General features: G+C 42.6%; 1 protein-coding gene and 1 long non-coding RNA gene across 2 annotated transcripts; both read left to right on the forward strand.

Moving 5' to 3' along the window:
• On the forward strand, positions 1-27,176 carry LOC106587552 (enhancer of mRNA-decapping protein 3). The gene is made up of 7 exons (XM_014176048.2): positions 1-103; positions 2,281-2,455; positions 2,711-2,904; positions 8,936-9,304; positions 17,588-17,741; positions 22,262-22,479; positions 23,697-27,176. The coding sequence occupies exons 2-7, from the start codon at positions 2,292-2,294 to the stop codon at positions 24,029-24,031; spliced, it is 1,434 nt and encodes a 477-aa protein (XP_014031523.1). The 5' UTR covers positions 1-103; positions 2,281-2,291; the 3' UTR covers positions 24,032-27,176.
• On the forward strand, positions 17,752-21,017 carry LOC123730803 (uncharacterized). The gene is made up of 3 exons (XR_006762235.1): positions 17,752-18,359; positions 19,028-19,112; positions 20,592-21,017. It is a non-coding gene; the product is annotated as an uncharacterized lncRNA (long non-coding RNA).
• Positions 27,177-27,215: the final 39 nt, after the last annotated feature.

Genomic DNA, 27,215 nt, shown 5'->3' on the forward strand with positions numbered 1-27,215 from the left:
GTGACGTTGTAACCAGGAAACGACACAGATTCTTCGAGTTCAGAAAGTGTTGTTAGCAAACTAGCAAATTCATCACAAAAACTCTATCATACACAAAAACAAGGTATATAATTTTCAATTTTACCTGACAGCGTTTAATGAATAACAAAAGGGTGGAGAGGATGGATATATTAATAACCGACGTTAGCCATGATCTCTGATTTAGCTACGCTAACGTTATCTAGTTAACGTTAGCGTTCACAACAATTTGGCAGTAGCTAGCTATTTAGTTAGCTAGCCATCTTTTCGAATGGAACAGCTAGCTAGTTGCGTTATTTGGTTAGCTAGCTAGATACCGATTTAACACAGTGACAGCCAACTAGGGTATTTGACAGCTACATTGCCAGCTTGTTTCCTAGCTAGCTAACTAACGACGTAATTGCCAGAGTAGGGAAGTGATGAGTGAGTAGCTAGTAGTAATTTACAAAGGGCTGTGGTTACCCCCCGCTGTTAGCCCATTGTATAGCCAATGGAACTCATATTTTAGACCCGTAACTAATTCCTTAGACTGTTTTACACCATTAGTTGGATTCTTTAAAAAATGTTTAGCCCAATGTATCTTAAAAGTATTATTCAAAAGTAGGAAAATCAACAACAACAAAAATTGAGACCACCGTATCCATATGAGTTCATAACGACAGATTTCCTAATATAATGTGTACGATTTTTCCAGATGAAGTTGAAAAGCACCTGGTCAACCGCTTTACCTATTTTGTTGTCAAGATATAGGGACTGGGCTGCATAAGTAAGTCTGGCGATACCTTCAGGTTTAGAAAGCAATACTCGACCTTTCAAGGATAAATCCCTCTGCAACCAATGGTTCAACTTCTTTTTGTTTTTTTCAATAATAGGTATAAAATTGAATGAGCATATTTACTGTTGATCCTTAGATATGGTAATCCCAAGGTATGTTACTTTTTCCTTGACTGGAATATTGCATATAGAGGGTATCACGCAGTCTTTAACAGCAAACAATTCACAGTTATTAAGGTTTAGGCAAAGACCAGATGCTTTGGAAAATATATTTATCACATCGACTGCTCTAGGAATCTGGTCAGCATCTTTCAAAAAGAGGGTTGTGTCATCTGCAAGTTGACTTATGATAATATCTCTGTAATAGAGATCCCTTTTATATTGCTGGTTTAACAGAACTTGTAAGAAGTTGGGTTGCAAGCAGGAAGAGCTAAGGTGAAATTGGGCAACCTTGCCTAATCCCTCTTTTCAAATCAAATCTAGGAGAAGTACCATGCTTTAATTTAATTGAACTGTTCCCATTCATATAAAGAGTTTTAATAGTACTACAAAATAATTCCCCAAAACAAAATTTCTCAAGGGAGAGAAATAGAAACTCATGTTCCACTGTATCGAAGGCTTTATAAAAGTCTAAGAAGACAGTAAAACTATATTCGAACATTAAATCAGAATAGTCAATAGGGTCTAACACCAGTCGGATATTATTAGATATGTCTATTCCTCATGAAGCAAGATTGGGTCTCTTCCATAATTGAGTCCAATACTTCCTTCATTCTTTTTGCAAGTATAGAGGCAAATATTTTGTAGTCATTATTGAGCAGACAGATTGGATGCCAATTATTGAGTAGAAGCAAGTCTTTCTTGGGCTTAGTTATTGATGTAATCAGACCTTGAGTCAAACTGGGAGAGAGATAATTATTTGTAATGCTTTCAGAAAAGACCTCCAACAGAAATGGGGCCAACTGTTGAGAAAAAGTTTTGTAAAACTCAGCAGATATACCATCAATCCCAGGAGACTTATTATTTTGAAGGTGTTCAATAGAATAAATGATCTCTTCAACTATAATAGGGTCATCAAACTGTTCCCTCTCAGCCTCCCCAATTGATTTCACATCCCCCAGAGAGTCAAAGGAAAGAGTTGAGGAAACCTTACAATACTTAGAACTATATACATTCCTGTAGAAGTTGCAACTAAAGTTAGAGATTAATTTGGGATCATCTGTGATGAGACCATTCATATTTAATTGTTGAATTGTATTATTTTTAGAGTGGTATTTTTCTAACCTGAAAAAATAAGATTGATTTTGTTCACCCTCCTCTAGCCACTTCTTCCTAGATCTGACAAAGGCTCCCTCTGCTTTCAGTTTATACATATCATCCAACTTGGTTTGTAGCTCAAACAGAACAGTTTTACACCATTAATGTCCCATTAATCAGAAAGCTATTACGTATTTGTGAAGTTGTTCTCTGTCTTCCATATATGCCTAGAGCCAGAGAGAATGGCTGCAGACTGGTTGGGCAGTCAGGTGTCAATAAACTGTGGACCAACCCTGGGCATGTACCAGGGAGAAGTGTCATCTGTGGACCAGACTAGTCAGACCATCTCTCTCAGACAACCTTTCCACAATGGGGTCAGGTGCCCTGTCCCTGAGGTCACCTTCAGGTAAGGCTTTCACATGGTGAAGTACAGAAAGATTAGCCTGCGTCACAGATTTCAGGAAATAATTTGCGGTGACAATGACATAGGAGTTGGCATTTGGCAAGACGGCACAAACAGATCTGAGACTCAGGCTACAGACATACTAGTTACATTCTGTGCATTGCTCTAGTTATTTCACAATACATAGGGGCCTACTTATTTGTTTTAAGCAATCTGCTGTTAACATGTCTAACATGTCAATGTTTACATTCTGTGCAGTGCTATGGACATCAAAGAGCTCAAGTTCCTGGATATCCAAACTCAAAGTGGTGGCTGCAGAGCCAGTGCTGGACATGGGGTCTTGTCTGATCCAGGCGTCAAATCTTCAGGGCAGAGTGGTCAGAATAGCAGAGGTGGTTACCCTGCCAACAACACCCATTCCACCACCGCTCCTATTACCATTTTACGCAAAGGTGAGATGAGAGGACTATTTTGGGAGATTTATTTTTCAAACTGGTTGCAAGGCCCCGATGCAACGTCCCTTCAGGTAACAACAATTGGGCTGGGGGACTTTTTATACAGTGGTAGTTGAACACCATCTTCTATCAGCAGTTCTCCAGAAGCCACAAAGAGTGCTGTCTGACTGAGTGCATTTGAATAGGCCATGGGCGGCTTCACCGCGTTCTACAATGGCCACAGCCTGCCTTCTTATGTACAGTGCAATCGGAAAGTATTCAGACCCCTTGACTTTTTCCAGATTTTGTTACGTTACAGCCTTATTATAAAATTGATTAAATTAAATGTTTTCCTCATCAATCTGCACACAATACCCCATAATGCCAAAGCAAAAACAGGTTTTTAGAAATTTTTGCAAATGTATTAAAAATAAAAAACAGATACCTTATTTAAGTATTCAGACACTTTGCTATGAGACTCGAAATTGAGCTCCGGTGCATCCTGTTTCCATTGATCTTCCCCCCTGTCTAAACTGAGCAATTGGGGGAGAAGGGCCTTGGTCAGGGAGGTGACCAAGAGCCCGATGGTCACTCTGATAGAGCTCCAGAGTTCCTCTGTGGAGATGGGAGAAACTTCCAGAAGGACAACCATTTCTGCAGCACTCCACCAATCAGGCCTTTATGGTAGAGTGGCCAGACTGAAGCCACTCCTCAGTAAAAGGCACATGACAGCCCACTTGGAGTTTGCCAAATGGACTCAGACCATGAGAAACAAAACTCTCTGGCCTGAAGAAACCAAAAGTGAACTCTTTGGCTTGAATGTCAATCGTAACTTCTAGAGGAAACCTGGCACCATCCCTACGGTGAAGCATGTTTTTCAGTGTCAGTGACTGGGAGACTAGTCAGGATCGAGGAAAAGATGAACAGAGCAAAGTACAGACAGATCCTTGAAGAAAACCTGCTCCAGAGCACTCAGGACCTCAGACTGGGGTGAAGGTTCACCTTCCAACGACCCTAAGCACACAGCCAAGACAACGCTGGAGTGGCTTCGGGACAAGTCTCTGAATGTTCTTGAGTGGCCCAGCCAGAGCCTGGACTTGAACCCGATCAAACATCTCTGGAGAGACCTGAAAATAGCTGTGCAGCAACGCTCCCCATCCAACCTGACGGAGCTTGAGAGGATCTGCAGAGAAGAATGGAAGAAACTCACCAAATTCAGGTGTACCAAGCTTGTAGCGTCATACCCAAGAAGACTGTAATCGGTGTAATCGGTGAGTAAAGGGTCTGAATACTTATGTAAATGTAATATTTCAGTTTTTTTATTTATAATAAATGTGCAAAAAAAATAGTTTTTGCTTTGTCATTATGGGGTATTGTGTGTAGATTGCTGATGAAAAAAATAAATGTAATCCATTTTAGAATAAGGCTGTAACAATAAGGCTGTAACATATAGGGGGCTGTTGCGGTGACCGTATTACCGTCACACCAATGTTCACGAGTCATGGTAATTAGGCTTCTCCAAGCTCTAATGCTGCTGATGGTCATTAGTAGCCTACCAAACTTGCTAACTACCTGGTACTCAGCACTTTATTGTCCCTTTAATCACTCTGACATCGATGCAAATGTATTTGAAAATCTAATCAAACACTTCATTAGAGGCCATGAGCTCATGTTGCGCAACATTTTCATAGGCTATGCAATTGCGTGAGAAAACAGTGATGGCCTCTACTTAAAAGAGGAGGATCCCATCAGCTTTCTGTATGCTAGGCCTATAGACTCGCTTACCATATTTATTTCTCACACAGAATAGAATAGGTTGAATTTTTACTATGGGGGATAGTAGATTGACATAGGCTCGTGCTTTTGCTGTTCGTTATGCCTACTCCTCTTGTTGGCTGACGAAAAGTAAATGTGGACAGTTCTTCCAAAATCTTCAATACGCACCTCGGAATTGGATAAGGACGCGCGCAGTTGCGTCCCCGGTGTCTGTCTTCACTTGTAGCCTGTGTGAAATAACCGTTCACGTGATGGGAGAAGGGCACACCGGCCACTGGCCGCAAAAGGCATGCATTTTTTTAGGGTGCATTACGGCCACAAAGGGGATGCTGCCATGACATTTTAGGCATTATCAAGTGCTTGTCAAATTGTGAATCAGAGACTAATGAAGTGTGTACAGCCTGCGAAAAAACAAAGCAGAGCTTTTTTTCAAATCATCATTAGTCGCATCAAGCAGCCTTATAATGTATAAAAAATCTAAACATATACCCCAACGTTTGTAGAACAACTAAAGTTACATTAATATCTCTAAATTAAGCATATAGGAGTACCTATTTCTTTGTTAACCGCTCAACACAGAATAACCGCACGTGCGCAGTCCCTCAAATTGTTTGGCGAAAATATTTATATTTTGTTCAATTGTATTCTTCATACTATAAAATAATGCCACAGAATTCTAAGCAAATCTTGTTGCTAAATGAATTAGTGTAGCCCACAGCTATTTGGCATAGCCAGATCAAGGCCTAACATAAGGACAACTCAGTGTGCTATTCTGTTCTTCTTAAATAGACTACATTTTCTTCATATCATGCTTCTTTAGACCTGTCTAAAATAAATAATAGATTTATTGTGATGGTGTATGCTATATTACATTAATTTATTAAACTTTTTGTAGTATAGATGTTCCAAAGGTCTGCATCGGTGGCTTGTAGGCTATGTGTGGAAGCCAGGAGATGCTAAATGTGTTTAATTAATGGTCAATTAACATGAGACCGACCAGTTATTTGCTTGACAATCACTGGTTGACGAAATTTCGTGACCGCCACAGCCCTAGTAACGTAACAAAATGTGGGAAAAGTTAAGGGGTCTGAATACTTTCTGAACGCGCTATTTATTGCATCAGAATCTTACACCATTTATTTAACCTTTTTATTTAACCATCACACTCAATGACTACATAACTTTTTATCTCTGCCTCTGTTGCTTATGTGTGCTAGATGTAGGCTAATACATTTGACCTGCACTATATTTAGCCCCTTCATGTGTTTACTAATTAAATTTGGTGCCAATCGTAACAGTTAGTCCCATTTAGAAAGTACACTCGACACATTATCACATTGGGAACGAGGCTATTTCTCAATTATGACATGTTTACATAAGACAGTTTAAGCACAGTCATGAACATATTTCCCGCTATCTGACTGTGATTATAGACCAGAAGATTCTCATTGTTGATCTTTTCCTTATTCAGTGACAGGAGGAAATGTGAAACTACAAGTATCAGTGTCACATGTAAATCCACTCCCTAATCTCTAGGCTCTGCACAGTTTGTCAGCAGTCATTGAAGCCGAGCCAACACATTGCTTCACCTGGCATTTTTTCTGTTTTTGATCATAGTAACATTTATGCGCTTGTCTTTTCCGAGAGACACCTAGGATCTGTGGGTAGGAAGGGAAAGGTTACACTGTTTTACCTGACCGGCACATTCATACATTAAGGGCTTCTGTTTCTTTTGTTTGGTCCCTGCTCTGTTATTTCTGTTTATCAGACACAGAAATCCCTGCAGTGTTTTGGCACATGTTTTAGTAAATGATTAACCTCGGATGTACTATTAGAATACTTTTTTAATCATTTCGGCTAGGTATAATAACCACAACCCATAAAGCACTAACCCTTTTAAAATAACTACTACGTAGTAGTTATCTACTTAATCAGTCTAGTTTATTTCTGTCTGTCTGGTGAACCGATGTCCTTTCCTCTAGTCTATGGTGTCACCAGGTTACTACTTACTGAGCGTGGAAGCAGCCAGGCACTGTTTGCAATGCTGTGACTGCCCCAGATTCCCATAGCGTGCTGAAGGCTTGTACCAAAGTTCCTCTTTACAATACGTGTGTGACTAAGATCAATAAACATTCCCCCCTCGCTGTGTCTGCTCCTAAAGAGGAGGTTATGCAAGGCCTGGCTTACGTGCCTTAGTGCCCTTCTGTTCTCCGTCTCCTCTCCCTCCCTCTCTCCTGCTCAGCACAGGAACCCCCCCCCACAGGAAGCCATGTTGTCCCAGTGGCAGTGCGCTTGGAAGGGGCCAGGCCATATCAATTGTGGAAGCACTGTTTACCTTTTGGATTTTTTATTTTAATCTCCAGATTCTTGGGCCAACAGCCAAGGGAGCTAATGCACAAATTGCATGAGACCAAAGTGCTGAGTGGCAGGGGTTGGGCTGACCCTTTCACACGCAATGCCATGCCCCTAACCAGCCCCTTAGCAGGGGGCCATAGAAAGAAAGGGAGGTGGGGTTACGGACTACTTATACAAGATCATGGGCTATACAAATGATTTGTAATTATCTGACATTAATCTTGCTGGGAGATTTAGGATGGGAATGTAGGAATGAAATGAAGGATGCATAGTCCTCTGCAAATCGAGTGGATTATCTTGGATCCAAACAGACCTTGTTAAGAGTATAATTGGGGGGGGGGAAATTGCTTTTTTATTTATTTTTTGCATATAAAAATGTTCCTATACATGCTATCAGCTTAGTCCTTTGTCTGTCCTGTGCTCCTGGTACATACATTAATTGTACAGTAAAGCTCTTCCTTCCTGTTCTTGATTGGGGCGGCAGGTAGCCTAGTGGTTAGAGCGTTGTACTAGTAACCGAAAGGTTGCAAGATCGAATCCCCGAGCTGACAAGGTAAAAAATCACACACAGAGGGAGTTGTTGCGGCTGACTGACATTGTTTTCCTTCTGTCAGTCTTACCTTGCATGTTAACACATTTCCCTCCACACAACACAGCAACATGTTGACAAGCCTCATACAGCACGCTGTCACTCACTGCAGTTTAGCTCCTGATTCATTTTTCTGTAAGAGTATTGGCCCGACATTTGCTTGTAACGTGTGTAACTTAAATATGGGTCATGTTTAATCATTCTTTGAAATGTAGTTCCAGTCAATGATTTTTCACATGGCTCAAATTCATGTTTTGTTCAAGTATTTCAGCTGTCATTGAACCTAAGATTCTTACACCTCTCCACATTTTCACATCAATTCTATCAGACACTAGTACTAACTTGGTGTTCATTATTCTCTGCTTGACTTGGAGCGTTGCCCAGTGCATTCAGGCATCTGATTCACAGACATTTACAATAGACCTGTAGGTAATTATACTCTGTGCGGTCTCATTGTAAAATGTTTGCCTATGTTGAAAAGCTAATGCACACATATGAACAGATTTTTTTGTTAAGCAGTCCCTCACTCCCCTCCATTGTCGAAAATACATTGATATTGTAGCAGGTCTCAGATCAGTTGGTGTGATTGGGTGACAATGCCATTGTGACAACAGTAGTGTGTACGTGACTTGACTGAGAGTCTTGGTGTGTATCTTGCGTGAGAGCCCAAAGTACCTAGCTGTCAGTGTGACACTTGCGTGCGACTGTGCCTCTCTCTCTCTCTCTCTCTCTCTAGGTTAGCGTGAGACCTCATCACGGTTAGGGTTGAACACCCGGTTTTTCCAGTTATTCTTTTTTCCAGTTGGTTCTTTTTGATTTGTTAGTGCGCCATGCATGTATCTAAACGTTGAGGATTGTGTGTTGATAGAAAACTACTAGCCTGTGTTATTAATGTGCTATTGATGTTGCTTGTTATATAACTGTAGCTCCTGATACAGCCATAGGATAAGATCAGTATTGAGGACGCCATAGAGAGCAGACTGGAGTCCTGACAGAGATTAATGGACTCCAGTCCTTTTAACTGGGATTTTGGGCTTGTGCACCATAATTGCTAGTCAGGCTATAGGGGCTGCAGGTAGCCTGGAGGTTAGAGCGTTGGGCCAGTAACCGAAAGGTTGCTAGATCGAATCCCTGAGCTGACATGGTAAACATCTGTCATTCTGCCCCTGAACAAGGCAGTTAACCCACTGTTCCTAGGCCGTCATTGTAAATAAGAATTTGTTCTTAACTGACTTGCCTAGTTAAATAAAGGTTAGATAAAAATTAAAATATGTACTGTAAAAAGAAATCGGAATAAATCGTCCTAATGTCTTGGTTTATGTTCTTCAGGTCCTCCAGCATCATCTAGTAACCGAGGGCCAAACCAGGCCACGCCGAAGAAGAACGGAGTGAAGAACGGAGGAGGAGGAGGTGGAGGGCAGATGAGGCTCAGGGACGATGAGTGTTTTGGTGCTGACATGGACGAGGGTATGGACACAGACTTTGACTTTGAGGCGAACCTGGCACTGTTCGACAAGGCAGCCGTGTTCTCGCAGATTGACGGCACAGATTGCAATGGGGCACGTTCCCGTGGTACGCCCGGTGGTGAACGCGGTACACCCACACGTTACCGTCACGATGAGAACATCCTGGAGGTCAAACCAGTCGTCTACCGGCAGATCACGGTCCCACAACACGGGGGCAAGGAGTACTGCACTGGTAAGAGAGAGACAACACAACACCCTCCATTGGATCCATTCACAGAGAGAGGGAGAGGGAGAGAGAGAGAGAGCACCCTCCTCCATTCACATATATATCACACATCCACATCTAGAAACCTGCTGCCCTGAGGGTTAGACAGATAGAGCACTCTCCATTCACATCTGTCATCACACATTCACTTCCAGAGGCCTGCCTGCCAGTGCCCTTAGGCCCTGAGTGTCTCTCACCCCAGCCGCTGGATCTATTGAGGCTACAGTAGACCCATGGGTTTGGCTAAGCGAGCCAGACTAATGGAGAGACAGGACATTGTGTACAGCTCTAAAATAGGCCTTAAACTAACAAGCAAGAAAAAAAAAAAACAGTAATCGGACGCAACTGTGAGGAATTACAACAGTGTCGGTATTCTCAGTGAAGACCATTGGGCTGGAGATGTGATGGGAGAGAGATATAGGTTCCGGTCACAGCCCAGCCCGTGTTCAGCGTGTGGTGAAGAGGCTGAGCCTCTCCCTCTCAGTAATCACTGCTGGCTTCTCCCTAAGGAGTGACACACCCACCGTACACACACACACACAGCTCTAATGAGCTATTCTTCTCTGTCCATACAGACTCTTGTTTGTTTTTCTCTCCTTCAAGGTACTAGAATGTTTTTCATGTAGCTCAAAGATGGGAAAACCTCTGTAGACTGGTTACCCATTCAACCAGAGAATGGGGATTTACCATTAAAAATATATATTTTTTGACTCTCTGTATCTGGTGAAAATTAAAAGAATTGATGACCGACACAACAAGTTCTACCCTCAGGATGTTTTCTGTTGCATGCGTGTCTTGCAGACCGGTGATAATGATTGTAGTGTTTACTTTGTAAACTAGTTGAATTCCCCATCCATGTCAGTGTTGACTTTAGACAGAAATAGTATAAGTTCTCAGAGTGACATTGTGGTTCTGTGACGCAACACTGAAACTCATTGCTGGTTGTGGTTTTGACTGTCTCCTATTGGCCAGAGAAGGCCACCTCCCACTTCCGCAATGTGCTGGGCTGGCTGGGATCCAACTCCGGTTACTCTTTTGATTGAGGCAGCAGGTGACTTTTGAGCTGCCCCACCACACCATGCAGTCCCAGTCCGTCTCTGGGAAGAGGAGCCGCTCTCCCACACCTCAACAACACTCTTTAAGTGTGTTACATAATTGGTTTCATACAGGAGATAAGTGAATGGCACACTATGCTAGGCCCCTGGCCTGGATTCCAGGGTGTGACAAGAAGAGCAACACCTGTCACTCTGGCTCTGCTGGACCAATCTCTACGCTGTAGGGATAGGGGATCAGTACCAGTCAAATCTGGTTTCTGGTGTTGGCATAAAGTGATATAGGTCTAAGTGAAGCACAAGCACACACACACACACACACACACACACACACGCACACATGCTCGCTCTCTCATTAGGAAAAAAGGATAGCGATGCCAATACCATCGCTATTAGTCATAGAATGCATTCTGTGCCCGCATGGAGATAGGAGTGTTGTGCTTCTGTTGCCAGCTGACTAAATACTCCCAGACATAGATACTACACTGATACACCTCGCTGGATAACTTAAATCACTACATGAAATGACTCACTACATGAATGTGAGCCCTAGCCTCAAATAGTACACACTGTACCGACATACAGGTATGTGAAATGTGCAACAGTTCTTAGAAAGGGTTATGACATTGGCACTTTTTTCTAAGTAGCCTAACATGGCCGCCAGCCAGCGTTATCATGGCGACAGCAGTGCGGTGACTAGGATGACAATGCGGGCCAGGCGGCCATTAAAAGCCTTGCCCGTGGTGCTGAGAACTGGGAGCTGAATGTGGACGCTTTTCTCTTTTTACAGAACGGGCTGGGCAGGTCTGCTACCTCTGCCTCTTTCTGCCTGAATGCTGTCATGCTAAGCCCCATCCTCTGTACCTTGTAATTAACAGACCGCTCTGAGCTTTACATAAACAGCACCTCTCATAGTCACACACAGGTTACCACTCAAATGGCTCCCTATATAGTGCACTACTTTTGCTAAGGGCCCATAGGGAATAGGGTGCCATTTGGGATGCAACCACACTATGTGAAACAAACCCTTACCCTACTCCAGGCTGCTCTCACCCGAATCCATTCCTATCCACTGTAAACATTTAAACCAACAACATGAGACAACAGAAAAGGGGCTAGGAAAACAATTGTTTGGCGTTGGCATAACATATTGTCTGTCTGCACGTAGTCTGTAAGGGCTATGTGTGTGGTGCATCATTGGCCTTATTATTCCGTTTCGGTGGAAAAGGCATAGGTCTACTGTCCTTTGCGAATTCCTATTTGTGTTAAACCACTCCATCTACACGTTGGCACCTTAATTGGGGAGGACGGGCTCGTGGTAATGGCTGGAATGGAAAAAGTGGAAAGGTATCAACAACATCAAACACATTCAGTTTGCTCCGTTCCAGACATTATTATGAGCCTTCCTCCCCTCAGCAGCATCCACTGCTACACATGTACTCAAATCTCTTCACTGCAAACACACTAAAGCCACAGAACAAATCAAATCACTGCCCTGTAAACTACCTTTGATGGAGAGAGTGACAGGAGAGAGAGCGAGAGCTGAGGACAAGTGTTATTCACAACTATTGATTCCCCTGGTCCGGTGGCATGAGAGCAAATGGAACTTTTATTTACATTTTTGTACCCCTTTTTCTCCCCAATTTCAATCTTGTCTCATCGCTGCAACTCCCCAACGGGCTCGAGAGGCGAAGGTCGAGTCGTGCATCCTCCGAAACATGTCCCGCCAAACTTAACACCCCCCCCGCTTAACCCGGAAGCCAGTCGCACCAATGTGTCAGAGGAAACACTGTTCAACTGACGACCAAAGTCAGCCTGCAGGCGCTCGGCCCGCCACAAGGAGTCTCTAGAGCCAAGTAAAGCCCCCTGGCCAAACCCTCCCCTAACCCGGACGACGCTGGGCCAATTGTGTGCCGCCCTATGGGACTCCCGGTTGTGACACAGCTAGGGATGCAGTGCCTTAGACCGCTGCGCCACTCGGGAGGCCCTCAAATGGAACTTTCTAATTAATTGACCTGCAATAATCATAGTTATGAGGGCTGAGGTTATGGAGTGTCTGGAGTGTTAGAGGCTCGCAGCCCCTTGGTACTGCAGCAGTAACAGGCCTGTAGTCTGGAGGAGCCTTGTGAAACTGTGGAACCTCACTCCTTGTTCTCTCTCTCTCCCCCCTCCCTCTCTCAGCGCCAGCCCTAATCACCCATGGCCCGCTTCCTGCCTGCATGTGTGTATTGATTTCAGCTTCGACGTTCTCGTTGTCATGCTTGAAGGATTGCTTCCAGCTCAGTTTATTTTACTGCAGCCTGGTGCTCCTGGCTACCCAGTAAAGCATTGTGTGTGTGTGTGTGTGTGTGTGTGTGTGTGTGTGTGTGTGTGTGTGTGTGTGTGTGTGTGTGTGTGTGTGTGTGTGTGTGTGTGTGTGTGTGTGTGTGTGTGTGTGTGTGTGTGTGTGTGTGTGTGTGTGTGTACACACAGGATCGGGGTGGGTGGCTGTAGCAGCGGAATTCTTTACAAACACACCTAGCTGGCGGGATGGTCAACAAGCAATTAGATCATAGTGCCACTCCCACCTCTCCCTCTCCTCAGTGGCAGGTTGCATGACAAGGAGCAGTTAACTTTGCTGTGTGCTTATCGCTCACGTGATTGTCCGAGGAACGGCGCAGCAGAGTTTACTGGGTTTCTCCCACACCACTGTAACATATTACCTGTCTTTGTACTGAAACAGTGGGAGGGATGTGGAGATACGGACAGGGAAGAGATAAGGTTAATTTCACCCAGGCACGACATCCGTCTATCTGCTGTTTGCAGGTGTGTGTTTGCTTGCATGTCAGACTGCGTGTGTTCTGCCTTGAGTGATATGCCTGTGTGTTTCTGATAACTGCATGCGTGCCTGCATGCACATAATACATGAGGGGGGAGGCCACGCTGAGCACTCAAATGCCAGGCCAGCGCTTTGGAACAGGCCATTAAGGTCTTACCTGCTTCACTATCAAAGGGATATTGAGCCGCGCAGTGGGTCAGAAGTTTACATACATTAAGTTGATTGTGCCTTTAAACAGCTTGGAAAATTCCAGAAAATGATGTCACAGCTTTAGAAGTTTCTAACAGGCTAATTGACATAATTTGAGTCAATTGGAGGTGTACCTGTGGATGTATTTCAAGGCCTACCTTCAAACTCAGTGCCTCTTTGCTTGACATCATAGGAAAATCAAAAGAAATCAGCCAAGACCTCAGAAAAAAAATTGTAGACCTCCACAAGTCTGGTTCATCCTTGGGAGCAATTTCCAAACGCCTGAAGGTACCACGTTCATCTGTACAAACAATAGTACACAAGTATAAACACCATGGGACCACGCAGCCATCATACCGCTCAGGAAGGAGACACGTTCTGTCTCCTAGAGATGAACGTACTTTGGTGGGAAAGTGCAAATCAATCCCAGAACAACAGCAAAGGACGTTGTGAAGATGCTGGAAGAAAAAGGTACAAAACTTTCTATTTCCACAGTAATTAGTCTATATCGAGATAACCTGAAAGGCCGCTCAGCAAGGAAGAAGCCACTGCTCCGAAACCACCATAAAAAAGCCAGACTACGGTTTGCAACTGCACATGGAGACAAAGATTGTACTTTTTGGAGAAATGTCCTCTGTTCTGATGAAACAAAAATAGAACTGTTTGGCCATAATGACCATCATTATGTTTGGAGGAAAAAGGGGGACGCTTGCAAGCTGAAGAACACCATCCCAACCGTGAAGCACAGGGGTGGCAGCATCATGTTGTGGGGGTGCTTTGCTGCAGGTGGGACTGGTGCACTTCACAAAATAGATGGCATCATGAGGAAGGGAAATTATGTGGATATATTGAAGCAACATCTCAAGACATCAGTCAGGAAGTTAAAGCTTGGTTGCAAATGGGTCTTCCAAATGGACAATGACCCCAAGCATACTTCCAAAGTTGTGGCAAAATGGCTTAAGGACAACAAAGTCAAGGTATTGTAGTGGCCATCACAAAGCCATGACCTCAATCATATAGAACATTTGTGGGCAGAACTGAAAAAAAGCGTGTGTGAGCAAGGAGGCCTACAAACCTGACTCAGTTACACCAGCTCTGTCAGGAGGAATGGGCCAAAATTCACCCAACTTATTGTTGGAAGGCTACCTGAAACGTTTGACCCAAGTTAAACAATTTAAAGGCAATGTTACCAAATACTAATTGAGTGTATGTAAACTTCTGATCCACTGGGAATGTGATGAAAGAAATAAAAGCTGAAATAAATAATTCTCTCTACTATTATTCTGACATTTCACGTTCTTAAAATAAAGTGGTGACCCTAACTGACCTAAGACGGGGCGTTTTTACTGGGATTAAATGTCAGGAATTGTGAGAAACTGAGTTTAAATATATTTGGCTGAAGTGTATGTAAACTTCCGACTTCAACTGTAGGTACAGTGGGTGAAAAAAGTATTTAGTCAGCCACCAACTGTGCAAGTTCTCCCACTTGAAAAGATGAGAGAGGCCTGTAATTTTCATCATAGGTACACGTCAACAATGACAGACAAAATGAGGGGAAAAAATCCAGAAAATCACATTGTAGGATTTTTAATGAATTTATTTGCAAATTATGGTGGAAAATAAGTATTTGGTCACCTACAAACAAGCAAGATTTCTGACTCTCACAGACCTGTAACAACTTCTTTAAGAGGCTCCTCTGTCCTCCACTCGTTACCTGTATTAATGGCACCTGTTTGAACTTGTTATCAGTATAAAAGACACCTGTCCACAACCTCAAACAGTCACACTCCAAACTCCACTATGGCCAAGACCAAAGAGCTGTCAAAGGACACCAGAAACAAAATTGTAGACCTGCACCAGGCTGGGAAGACTGAATCTGCAGTAGGTAAGCAGCTTGGTTTGAAGAAATCAACTGTGGGAGCAATTATTAGGAAATGGAAGACATACAAGACCACTGATAATCTCCCTCGATCTGGGGCTCCACGCAAGATCTCACCCCGTGGGGTCAAAATGATCACAAGAACGGTGAGCAAAAATCCCAGAACCACACGGGGGGACCTAGTGAATGACCTGCAGAAAGCTGGGACCAAAGTAACAAAGCCTACCATCAGTAACACACTATGCCGCCAGGGACTCAAATCCTGCAGTGCCAGACGTGTCCCCCTGCTTAAGCCAGTACATGTCCAGGCCCGTCTGAAGTTTGCTAGAGAGCATTTGGATGATCCAGAAGAGGATTGGGAGAATGTCATATGGTCAGATGAAACCAAAATATAACTTTTTGGTAAAAACTCACCTCGTCGTGTTTGGAGGACAAAGAATGCTGAGTTGCATCCAAAGAACACCATACCTACTGTGAAGCATGGGGGTGGAAACATCATGCTTTGGGGCTGTTTTTCTGCAAAGGGACCAGGACGACTGATCCGTGTAAAGGAAAGAATGAATGGGGCCATGTATCGTGAGATTTTGAGTGAAAACCTCCTTCCATCAGCAAGGGCATTGAAGATGAAACGTGGCTGGGTCTTTCAGCATGACAATGATCCCAAACACACCGCCCGGGCAACGAAGGAGTGGCTTCGTAAGAAGCATTTCAAGGTCCTGGAGTGGCCTAGCCAGTCTCCAGATCTCAACCCCATAGAAAATCTTTGGAGGGAGTTGAAAGTCCGTGTTGCCCAGCGACAGCCCCAAAACATCACTGCTCTAGAGGAGATCTGCATGGAGGAATGGGCCAAAATACCAGCAACAGTGTGTGAAAACCTTGTGAAGACTTACAGAAAACGTTTGACCTGTGTCATTGCCAACAAAGGGTATATAACAAAGTATTGAGATAAACTTTTGTTATTGACCAAATACTTATTTTCCACCATAATTTGCAAATAAATTAATGAAAAATCCTACAATGTGATTTTTCTGGATTTTTTTTTTCTCATTTTGTCTGTCATTGTTGATGTGTACCTATGATGAAAATTACAGGCCTCTCTCATCTTTTTAAGTGGGAGAACTTGCACAATTGGTGGCTGACTAAATACTTTTCCCCCCCACTGTACATACACACACACACACACACACATACACACAGTGCATTCGGAAGGTATTCTAACCCCTTGACTTTTTCCTCATTTTGTTACGTTACAGCCTTATTCTAAAACTGATTGATTACATTTTTTTTTCTCCCTCATCAGTCTACACACAATACCCCACAATGACAAAGCAAAAACAGGTTTTTAGAAATGTTTGCTAATTCATAGTTTTGATATCTCCACTATTATTCTACAATGTAGAAAATAGTAAAAATAAAGAAAAACCTTGAATGAGTAGGTGTGTCCAAACCTTTGACGGGTACTGTATGTGTGTGGGTGGGTGGGTGGTCCTGGAACTGAGTATTCACTCAAGAAGTCAAGCTGCAACACTCCCACACACACTAGCCATCTTCATTGGCACATGGGTGTACCAACCAGTACACCTTAACCACCTGTTTTCAAGTTTCCCCTTTGTCATGGTACCCTTATGTTTTGGTGGAGTCCTCTGTGAGGTGTGGCGGTAGTGTGTGTGGGCCCGGGGTGCTGCTGCCGGTGTCTTTCTCAGCCCAAAGCTCTGGTTATGGGGATGCTGAGGGAGCTCAGCAGGGATGAGCTGGAGCGTGTGAACCCAGCCCCTCCAGAAGACCGCAGGGGATAGCTAGGAGAGGCAGTTCAGTTTGCATCCTCATGTTTGGCAGCCCTTTACAAAATATGACACTCTCTTTGTTGTTGCGGCGGACAACAGTGACAAATGAGAGAGGAAGAAGGGAATCTTCCCTCCGTGATTGGAAAGAGATCAGGTCAAGGGAAGAGGCTTTCCCAAGGGAACTGGCTCCTCGCGTGAGGGGATGTTCTGCTTATACATGAACTCCTACTCCTTGAAGAGTTCCTGTGTGTGTGTGTGTGTGTGTGTGTGTGTTCCTCATCGTGAAAGTTCATGCTGTTGGTGAATTAGGCCTTGTAGTTATTTTTGATAATGTCCAGTCACACTGATTATGAGGATTCTATACAGTTATATTTTAAGTACCATTTCCATATATTTTTGGGGAAAATCTGGAACTTTTTTAAAACTTCCAATCTCTCTCTTCTCATAGCTACATATTATAATTTGGCACAATAACAACTAATACATGTTTATTTTCCCCTGTTGTCTCTCTCGCTCCTCTGACTGTAGACTCTGGCCTGGTTGTCCCCAGTGTGTCCTACGAGCTTCACAAGTGTCTTCTGGCCTCAGCGGAGCGGCATGGCCTTTCTCTGGAGCGGAGGCTGGAGATGACTGGTGTGTGTGCCAGCCAGATGGCCCTCACTCTACTGGGGGGCCCCAACCGGTGAGTGGCTGGGTGGGCTTCCTCTACTGTGGTAACATCACATGCAACAGGCTTCATTGATACCAGAGTTGTGTTCAATAGGCACGAAACTAAAGAAAACGGTTTGAAATGGGGAGGTACTACAATATCTGAACAATAAGAAATGTTCGTTTTTGTTTTCAGTTCCAAGGCGTTTTGCTACGGTGTGCCCTAATGAACACGACCCAGGGTTATATGAACATGTCTATGTCCTGTTTTTGTCAATTTTTCATTGTTTCTTGTATTGTTGCCGTGGTGATATACTGTAGGAAGGTGTTTTAAACAGGCAATTAACCTCCCTGTAAGCCACTGATCAATGAAACTCTGGATTGCGGCTGCTATATATTGGCCGATGAGAGGTTTTGAAGCCACCGGTCACCCATATTGGCAGTCCTCCTGAATAAGTCGCTAGTGGTCATCCAATGTGATGCAATCATAACAATATTGCACCTTTAGCCTGCCTGAAGGAGAAAAGGGAAAATGATTAAGCCCGGACCAAGACTAGAATAAACCTCGGATTTGCGTTCACTCAGTGGAGAGAACAATGAGAGTTGAAGGGATTCAAAACTGACACAGTTTGCATTTTTTTCTGCTGAAAAGGTAAGACATTGCTAGGTAGATAATACATCTTTCTAGATATAAAGTGAAATGATGGTTTTGATATTTACTTGTAAATATGTATGCAAGTGTTTATTTTGGTTTACTTGTTTTGATTGTTGTCAAGCCACACATCCAATAGTTTGTATTAGCTTGTGCAGCTTATTTGCTGACTTTGACATTGCTGGGTTTTTTTTCATTTCAATATAACATTTAGCTTCACTATTTAGTCCTAACTAGCTACCTAATTTATGTGTATAACGTTACTTGACCTTGTGTTATATTTCTGTGGTCTGAAAGTCACGTTGTGATATAAGCTAGCTAGCATTTCACACACTACTCTACTGGCAAGGAATAGCCATGATCATAAAGTTCATTTGAAATACACAAGATGAGACACAATGCAACGGTTTGTTTGATCTGAAGGGTCTAGTTTTAGAACCTGTCATGTCGTCAGCTGGATTTTCCAAGATTCACTGACGAAACGGTATCAACTGCAACGGTCTCTTCTTCTTGATCTGAATGCCCTGTCTTTAGTCAGCTGTTGTACAACACAACATTCTAAAACTAGCTAGTTTTGTCTCCTGTTGGCTGTTGTATCTGAACTGGACTTCATTGCTTGACGTCAAAGCTCTCAAAAATATCTTTGAACCCGAAATATCATTTTTCAGTCATGAAAGGAATAAATCGACATCAACACCTAGCAAGCCTGTTTCCAGCCCCACCATTGTTGAGTATTGGAGCAGAATCAGATCGGTAAGCATAGACTTTAGCAAAATATTTTTAACCATGTTGTCTGTTCCATCATTTTGTTTCCCCTAGCTAGCTAAGAACAATAATAACAAAGTAACATATTTTTATGCTATGCATCTATCTAGCTAGGCTGTTTAGGAAAATGAACTGCACAGGATTTACTTTGATTATTGATGACATTCTAGCCCAACATGATCCTACTGCATAGAGATGTTACTATGTTATTCCCTGTTTGAGCTGTCTGGCTGAGATGTAAACAGACAGCCCAAAATGTACACATGTATTGAGTGTATAAGACTGTAACATGACATTATATGAAATGACTGGAAACATTAAGTCCTCATTCTGTCTAATAGCCTACTTCTCCAATTAATGTATTTACTCTGAATATCTAAGATTGAGGTTATCAAAGGCAATTCTTTCATAGTTGTCAAATGGTAAAATCGTATTCCAAATTGGGATTGATGGGGAATGTTTTATTGGTTGTCTATCTAGGTCAGGGTTGGGCAACTCCAGTCCTTGGGGGCTTGATTGGTGACACGCTTTTTCCCCAACCCCAGCTGATACACCTGACTCCAATAATCAACTAATCATGGTCCTTATTTTAGAATGCAATTTGTTGAATAAGGTGTGATTATTATAGGGCTTGGGGAAAGTGTGAAACCAATCAGGCCCCCGAGAATGGGAGTTGCCATCTTACCTCATTTCTACCAATCACATGTGCAACTAGAGGCGCAAAACTCAAGATCACCATTTACTCCAGACACCGAGACGCATACAAAGCTCTTCCTCGCCTTCCGTTTGTCAAATCTGATCATAACTATATCCTCCTGATTCCTTCTTACAAGCAAAAACTCAAACACGAAGTACCAGTGCACAGAGGCCGCTCAGTACAAAAGTGCACAGATGAAGCGGATGCTAAGCTACAGGACTGTTTCGCCAGCACTTTGGACTGGAATAGGTTCCGGGACTCATCCGAAGACATTGAGGAGTTTACCACATCAGTCACCGGCTTCATTAAGTGCATTGATGATGTCGTCCCCACAGTGACTGTACGTACATATCCCAGCTAGAAGCCAAGGATTACAGGCAACATCCGCCCTGAGCTAAAGGCTAGAGCTGCCGCTTTCCAGGAGCGGTACACTAACCCTGAAGTTTATAAGAAATCCCGCTACGCCCTCTGGCGAATCATCAAACAGGCAAATTGTCAATACAGGACGAAGATCGAATCCTACTACACCAGCTCTGACGCTCATTGGATGTGGCAGGTCTTGCAAAAAATATTTTAAGCAGGAAGCAGGAGGATAGAGTTATGGTCTGATTTGCTGAAGGGAGTGCGAGGGAGGGCATTGTATGTGTTTTTGTGTGTGGAGTAAAGATGATCTAGAGTTTTGTAGCCTGTAGTTGCACGCTACAGTTCTGTACTGATGGTAATGAAAATCCATAGACAAAATACTCACCAAATATTATTCTATCATTCAGCTAAAGGAGACTACAATAACAAGTCTTGAAGGTGGAGTGTCTACACATTGAAAACTGCACAGGACTACAGCCCAGAATTCCAGAGAGCAGTGTTGAGAACACTGGGCTCTCCATTGGGGCTACCAAGGGGAATGATACTGAGATCAGATGATCCAAGACTCCCTGAAGTGCCACCACCAACAACAGATGACCTGCTACAACTTCGAAGAGACGTCGACATGCGACACAGGATGCAGTTAGCACAGCTTTGAGCAGTGAAGGACCTGAGCTATCCGTTTTGTCAGACTTGGTCATTCCCGGGAAGTATGAAAACCTACGGAGTACTCAGAAATGTTGTTGAAAGAGTTGGGCCTACAACCAAACATATATAAATCATATAAATAAGGGATGTTTGTGTGGGCAACAATAAACTTGTGTGAGAAACAATATTTGTGCATTCTTTATCTAGCAAATTGGCATCATTATTGTATTTTTGGAATGGTTTTAGAATTATTTACTTAACTTCTGTTTTCCTGGATATTCAAAAGTTTGGGGTCACATAGAAATGTCTTTGTTTTTGAAAGAAAAGCACATTTTTTGTCCATTAAAATAACATCAAATTGATCAGAATTACAGCGTTGACATTGTTCATGTTGTAAATGACTATTGTTGCTGGAAAAGGCAGATTTTCTATGGAATGCTACATTGGCGTACAGAGGCCCATTATCAGCAACCATCACTCCTGTGTTCCAATGGCACGTTGTGATAGCTAATCCAAGTTTATAATTTTAAAAGGCTAATTGATCATTAGAAAACCCTTTTGCAATTATGTTAGTACAGCTGAAAACTGTTGTTCTGATTTAAAGAAGCAATAAAACTGGCCGCCTTTAGACTAGTTGAGTACCCTAGAGCAAAAATAGTACCCTCAAAACACCAGTCTCAACGTCAACAGTGAAGAGGCGACTCCGGGATGCTGGCCTTCTAGGCAGAGTTGCAAAGACATTACTTTTTTTTTATTTACAATGGTTGGGGAGCACCAAAATGGAAGCGCGGTGGCTTCAAAACAGCGCCCCCCTGTTTGTCATCTAGTGTATTTAGAAATCATTCTCCCTGTTAAGTCAAGAATGTCTGACAGGCTGTGAATCTTCCATTTCCCCTCTGCTTTAGGCTTTTCTCTTTGTGCGTGTGAAGCAGTCAATACAAACACCATATTTATGATGAATAGGCAGTGGCTTTAGCAGTTAATCATGACAGAAAGCCAATACTTTGCATGGAAAGGTGTAGCAGCCTATTGAAAGCGTGAGGTGCTTATGATCGACATAGGACACAATGCTCCACCCACCTTGATTACAATGACTGCAGATAAAGGCTTCCTCTGGTGTTTATGCTGTAGTTGAAGAGTTGTGTTTTTATAAGAAAGGGAAACACTTGCACAACAACCAGTTTATTACCTATGCAGTCCTGAGGTGATGATAATGCTCCTTTGTTTGCAGTGTGTGGAAACTGCAGATCATGATGTTCAGATCAGTCATGTTTGTATTGTGCACAATTAATTATCTCAATGAGGACAATAAAGTTTGTCTAATCCACCAGTAATCACATATCCCAGGCCTTGGCTTGTACTATTTGTATTGATAATAAATCAAAATAAGACAACAACCAAATCACATATGTCTCTTGGATGTCCCCAGGCTGACACCTAAGAATAATCACCAGCGTCCCACGGTGGCCCTGCTGTGTGGCCCCCATGTCCAGGGGGCCCAGGGCATCAGCTGTGGACGGCACCTGGCCAACCACGAGGTGGAGGTCATCCTCTTCCTTCCCAACTTCGTCAAGATACAGGAGTCTGTCACCAACGAGCTCGCCCTCTACAGCAAGACCAGCGGCAAGCAGGTGGCCAGCATCAAAGGTACCGACTTATCCTGACTACCAGATTTGTTCTCTGTTCAGATATGATCAGCTTTTGAAATCATTAGATGTGATGAGACTGTAGATGGAAAGGTAAATGGACTGTAGATAGTGAAGATGGTGAATCCACTTCCTTGTAGTGTGTTCTTTTGTTAGCATGAGCTGTATAAAAATACCATTGTTTTCTAATCTAGAGTAGACAGTTCCCTCTGTTGTATACTGAACAAAAATATAAATACAACATGCAACAATTTAAAAGATTTTACAGTTTTATAAGTAAATAAATTCATTGAAATAACTTCATTAGGCCCTAGTCTATGGATTTCACATGACTGGTCCAGAGCATCCCAAACATGGGTGACCTGTCTGAGTATGCAGGCCATGGAAGAAGTGGGGCATTTTCAGCTTCCAGGACTGTGCATTATCATGCTGAAACATGAGGTGATGGCGGTGGATGAATGGCACAACAATGGGACTCAGTATCTCGTCATGGTAACTCTGGCCATTCCAATTGCCATCGATAAAATGCTGTTGTGTTCGTTGTCCGTAGCTTATGTCTGCCCATATCATAACCACACTGCCACCATGAGGCATTCTGTTTACAACGTTGACATCAGCAAACCACTCGTCCACATGCCAAATTCTCTAAACATATTTGAGGCAGTTTATAGTAGATAGATTAACATTACATTCTCTGTTAACAGCTCTGGTGGACATTCCTGCAGTGAGCATGCCAATTGCACATTCCCTCAACTTGACATCTGTGGCATTGTGTTGTGTGACAACATTTTAGTGGTCTTTTATTGTCCCCAGCACAAGGTGCAGCTGTGTAATGATAATGCTGTTTAATAAGCTTCTTGATATGCCACACCTGTCAGGTGGATGGATTTTCTTGGCAAAGGAGAAATGCACACTAACGGGGATGTAAACAAATGTGTGCTCAAAATTTGAGATAAATTAGCTTTTTTGCGTATGGAACATTTCTGGGATATTTTTTTTCAGCTCATGAAACATAGGACCGACACTTTACATGTTGCATTTATATTTCCATTCAGTATAGTTAGACACATAAGGCACAATTAGCTAGACACTAAAATCTGTGCTGCTTGTCTGCTTTTAACAGCGGTACACTGAAACGATGTTGCCCTCTGCTGGAGGTGTAGCTACTCAGAAGCTTTCAGTTCAAGCCCTGATCTCTGTCCCTCTCTCTCCTCCCAGACCTGCCGGTCAGCCCAGTGGACCTGGTCATCAACTGTCTGGACAGCCATGAGAATGGCGTCTTGAGGGACCAGGCCTGGTACCTGGCGGCTGCGGACTGGGCCAACCAGAACAGGGCTCCTGTGCTCAGCATTGACCCTCCAGTGAGTGGCCAGAAGCAGGCCGTGGAGGCCAAGTGGACCCTGTCTTTGGGCCTGCCCCTGCCTCTGGATGGTGGGGAGGCTAGGGTCTACCTGTGTGACATCGGGGTGCCGAAGCAGGTGTTCCAGGAAGTGGGCATCAACTACCATTCACCCTTCGGCTGCAAATTTGTTATTCCTTTACACTCTACATAGCAGGACCTGCTACAACCTTCCAGCCCTGGCTGTGCACAGGATTGTGTTGTCATTCTAGTGAAATACAGAAGGCCTTCTTAGAGGGTGATGTGTACAGTTACTGAAAAAAGGTTGTGGGGGGATTTCAGAATTGGCACTTAATTGTATTGCTGGTTGGTATATGTTTTTCCTTTGCTCCCGGTTGACCCCTGGGAGTGTATTGCGTGCCGTGAGGTGCCACGGGAGAAGGGTAAAGCTCCAAGAGGAGGGCTTCCTGTCCCGTTGGGCTTTGTGATAAGGGCTATGTGTGTGTATTGCCCTCTATCAGCCAGTCTGAGTATGTTATGTTTACAGAGAGCTGACTAACCACTATGAGTCAGTCTCTATCTATGAACCCTGACCGTGTGACCAGCCCTGGGCCTGAGACATACTTCCTGTTTCCTACTGTAGATTGTGTGGACTGGAGACCACAGGACCTGGCTGACCCAGTGCCCCACAGCAGAGCTCAATTTCTCTCGCCTCTCTGGGGAAAGCCCTATGATCTGAATTGGAGATATTTATTTGAAATGCCCTTATTCTCACTAAATTCAATTGGTGTGTTTTTCTTAAATGCCACTTTTTGGTCAACATCGATTGTTGCGATTTTCAATTGAAATGTGTATTTAGCTAGCACTGGTATCAACTCGGAACAAACACATTTGTTTGTCCTCTTTTCTCTATTTAAGAAGAAAAGGTTTGAGTTTGTCTGTTTTTGATAAATAGGGAAGATGTTTTGGATTTGTTTGAATGCATATATTTTCTAAGCTGCATCTGGGCTATATTTTTAACAACACTGCAATGAAAGATGTAAAGTGGTGCTCAACACTTTTGTTTCAGTGTATTTGTGTTACCGTACAAACAAATAGTTTCTCTGTCTTTTACACTTCTCATATGAAATCATATCTTTGTTTGATACCTGTCAGATAAGGCCACATACAGTCTTATAATAGTTTACAAGGGTATGCATATGTATCTGTTAAGTAGCTATACACAGTAGAATGATACACATGCTCTACCTCTGCTGCCGTGACTGTGTTCTTGCTTCAGGTTTTGTAAACATGTCATTTGCCAAGCAGGTCCATTTAGTTTACACTTAGTATTACAGTATTTGTCAAGAAACAAAATGTAAAGTTAGTTTTCCTAGTAGTAGCCATTGTACCATTTAATTCACTTTCTGATAGGATTGGGTTTGTATTTCATTTGTATAGGCAATATGCCATTTCAATTCCGAACACAAGCCTTGGATGTGCAGCTAAACAGAGGGGCCACGGTAGATCAGACTCGGATATTATTTTTTTCCCAATCATTCTGAAAGTGGATCTTTAAATGCGCTTGAGCCAGACTCGGATTTGTGTGAGACGTTCGGTGGTTGTGTAAACAGATCTGTGATTACAGACCTGTTTGGTCACGTACTTGCAAGGATGTCTGAATTATGTTTGCAAACGATTAGCAATTTTTGCAAACACTCGGTGCATTTTGGTATGGTCTTAGTATGGAGTGCAGACATTGTGTTTTAGGGAGCTTTTGTGAATGGGTTAGATTTAGGTTTGGCTATGTTTCTCCAAGGGCATTGAGGCCGATTGCTTTCTTAAACTGTATTTCATTATTCTTTTTAATTCTAAATCCAATTATTGGTGTGTTTTCACATGTTTATTTTCATGGGTAGTCAATGAGGATTGATCTGAATTGATCGGGTTACAACTTTGCAAACATTCATATGACTTGGAAGTACTGTCTTGTCTGTGTATCTGCTCTGCTCTACATTTCCAAACGACTACATCAGACTATTGTTAATAGTGCATACAGCTCATGTTGCTCCATTTCAAGGTCATGTAGTACAGTGAATCAATGGCATCTGTTGCCAATTGTGTTCTAGCTGGTAGGACTCTTGAGTTTTCATTTGTTTTTGTTTATCTCTGATAATGTTGCTCAACAATGTCACGCAATGAGCTTTCTCACGTATTACAAGTGTATGTAGCCTATTTTTGTAAATTTATGCCATCTCACTGCAGGTGCCAACTACAGATACTGCAAGTATCTACATGTTATGATGTGAGAATAGAACAACACAATGTATCTTTATAGAGCATCCAAAACACGTATTTTAGCTTAGTTGTTGGGCTCCTTGAGGCTGCTGCTGTTGTCAGCTTTGAGAGGAATGCCTGTTCCTGCATGTGGTGCCAGAGAGTTATGGATGCTGAGGTGAGAAGTCTTACAGGACATTTTTTGTCACCTTAAAGTGCTACTTTCAGAAATATTTCCCTGGGAAATTATGATCTTGTATTGTGACACTCCAGCCCAGACAGATTTATTTTTAAGTGATTTATGGTCATATTGTTACAAAAGATTTGCCAGAAAACAGGCCATGTTTTTGCACAGCTAATTACAGTCATTTTCTTAAGGACTCACAGTAATTGTTTTTGGGAAGTGTCCTCGTGGTAGCTAGCAATGGGATAGTGGCTATCTCATATGATGTCATGATGGAGGAACTAAACCATTTTTGTTTGATCATATTACAGATTTCATCAGTTTTTTAAAAATTTTGTTTACTTAAGTTAATTTTTTTGAGGAATTGGTGTGTAAACTGGAATAATAAACGTTATCCTTTATCATAAAGGAATTTCAGCAAGGCAGATGTAGCATGTGACACCACAAGTATTTGTAACTGTGTGCAGGTCTGGTCCAAGTTGACACTGTTCTGTATACTGAGATCAAGCTTGAGAATTAATGACTGATAAACATTAAATGTGACACTGCATAGAAAATATATATTTTTTTAAAGGGCTTCATTTTTTCAACACACTTCCATTTCAATTTCTGTTGACCTGTTTGTTGTAATAAAGACCACTTCATCCATTTTTATATAGAAAATACAGGGGGGCAAAATGTGCCACATGCACTACTTTTGTAGGAATTGAATCTTGAGAGCACACTTTATTTTATTTGAGTTATGCCTATCCCACAGACCACAGCTACAATTTTGTTTTGGGGGGGAAAATGTTTGTTACAAGATCATGCGTGGGAGTGTGTATAGTAGTAGTTAAAGTTCTCCAAGTCACACTTTTTACGAAGCTGCAGCAAATGTACAGTGTTTTAGTTTATTAAATGGACATGTGGCTACTCTTCATGTTTGTGTCAGATTTGCTTTCACATATTATTTGTCTGG

The sequence above is a fragment of the Salmo salar genome, chromosome ssa26 (assembly GCF_905237065.1).
Source record: "Salmo salar chromosome ssa26, Ssal_v3.1, whole genome shotgun sequence".
NCBI classification, from domain to species: domain Eukaryota; kingdom Metazoa; phylum Chordata; class Actinopteri; order Salmoniformes; family Salmonidae; genus Salmo; species Salmo salar.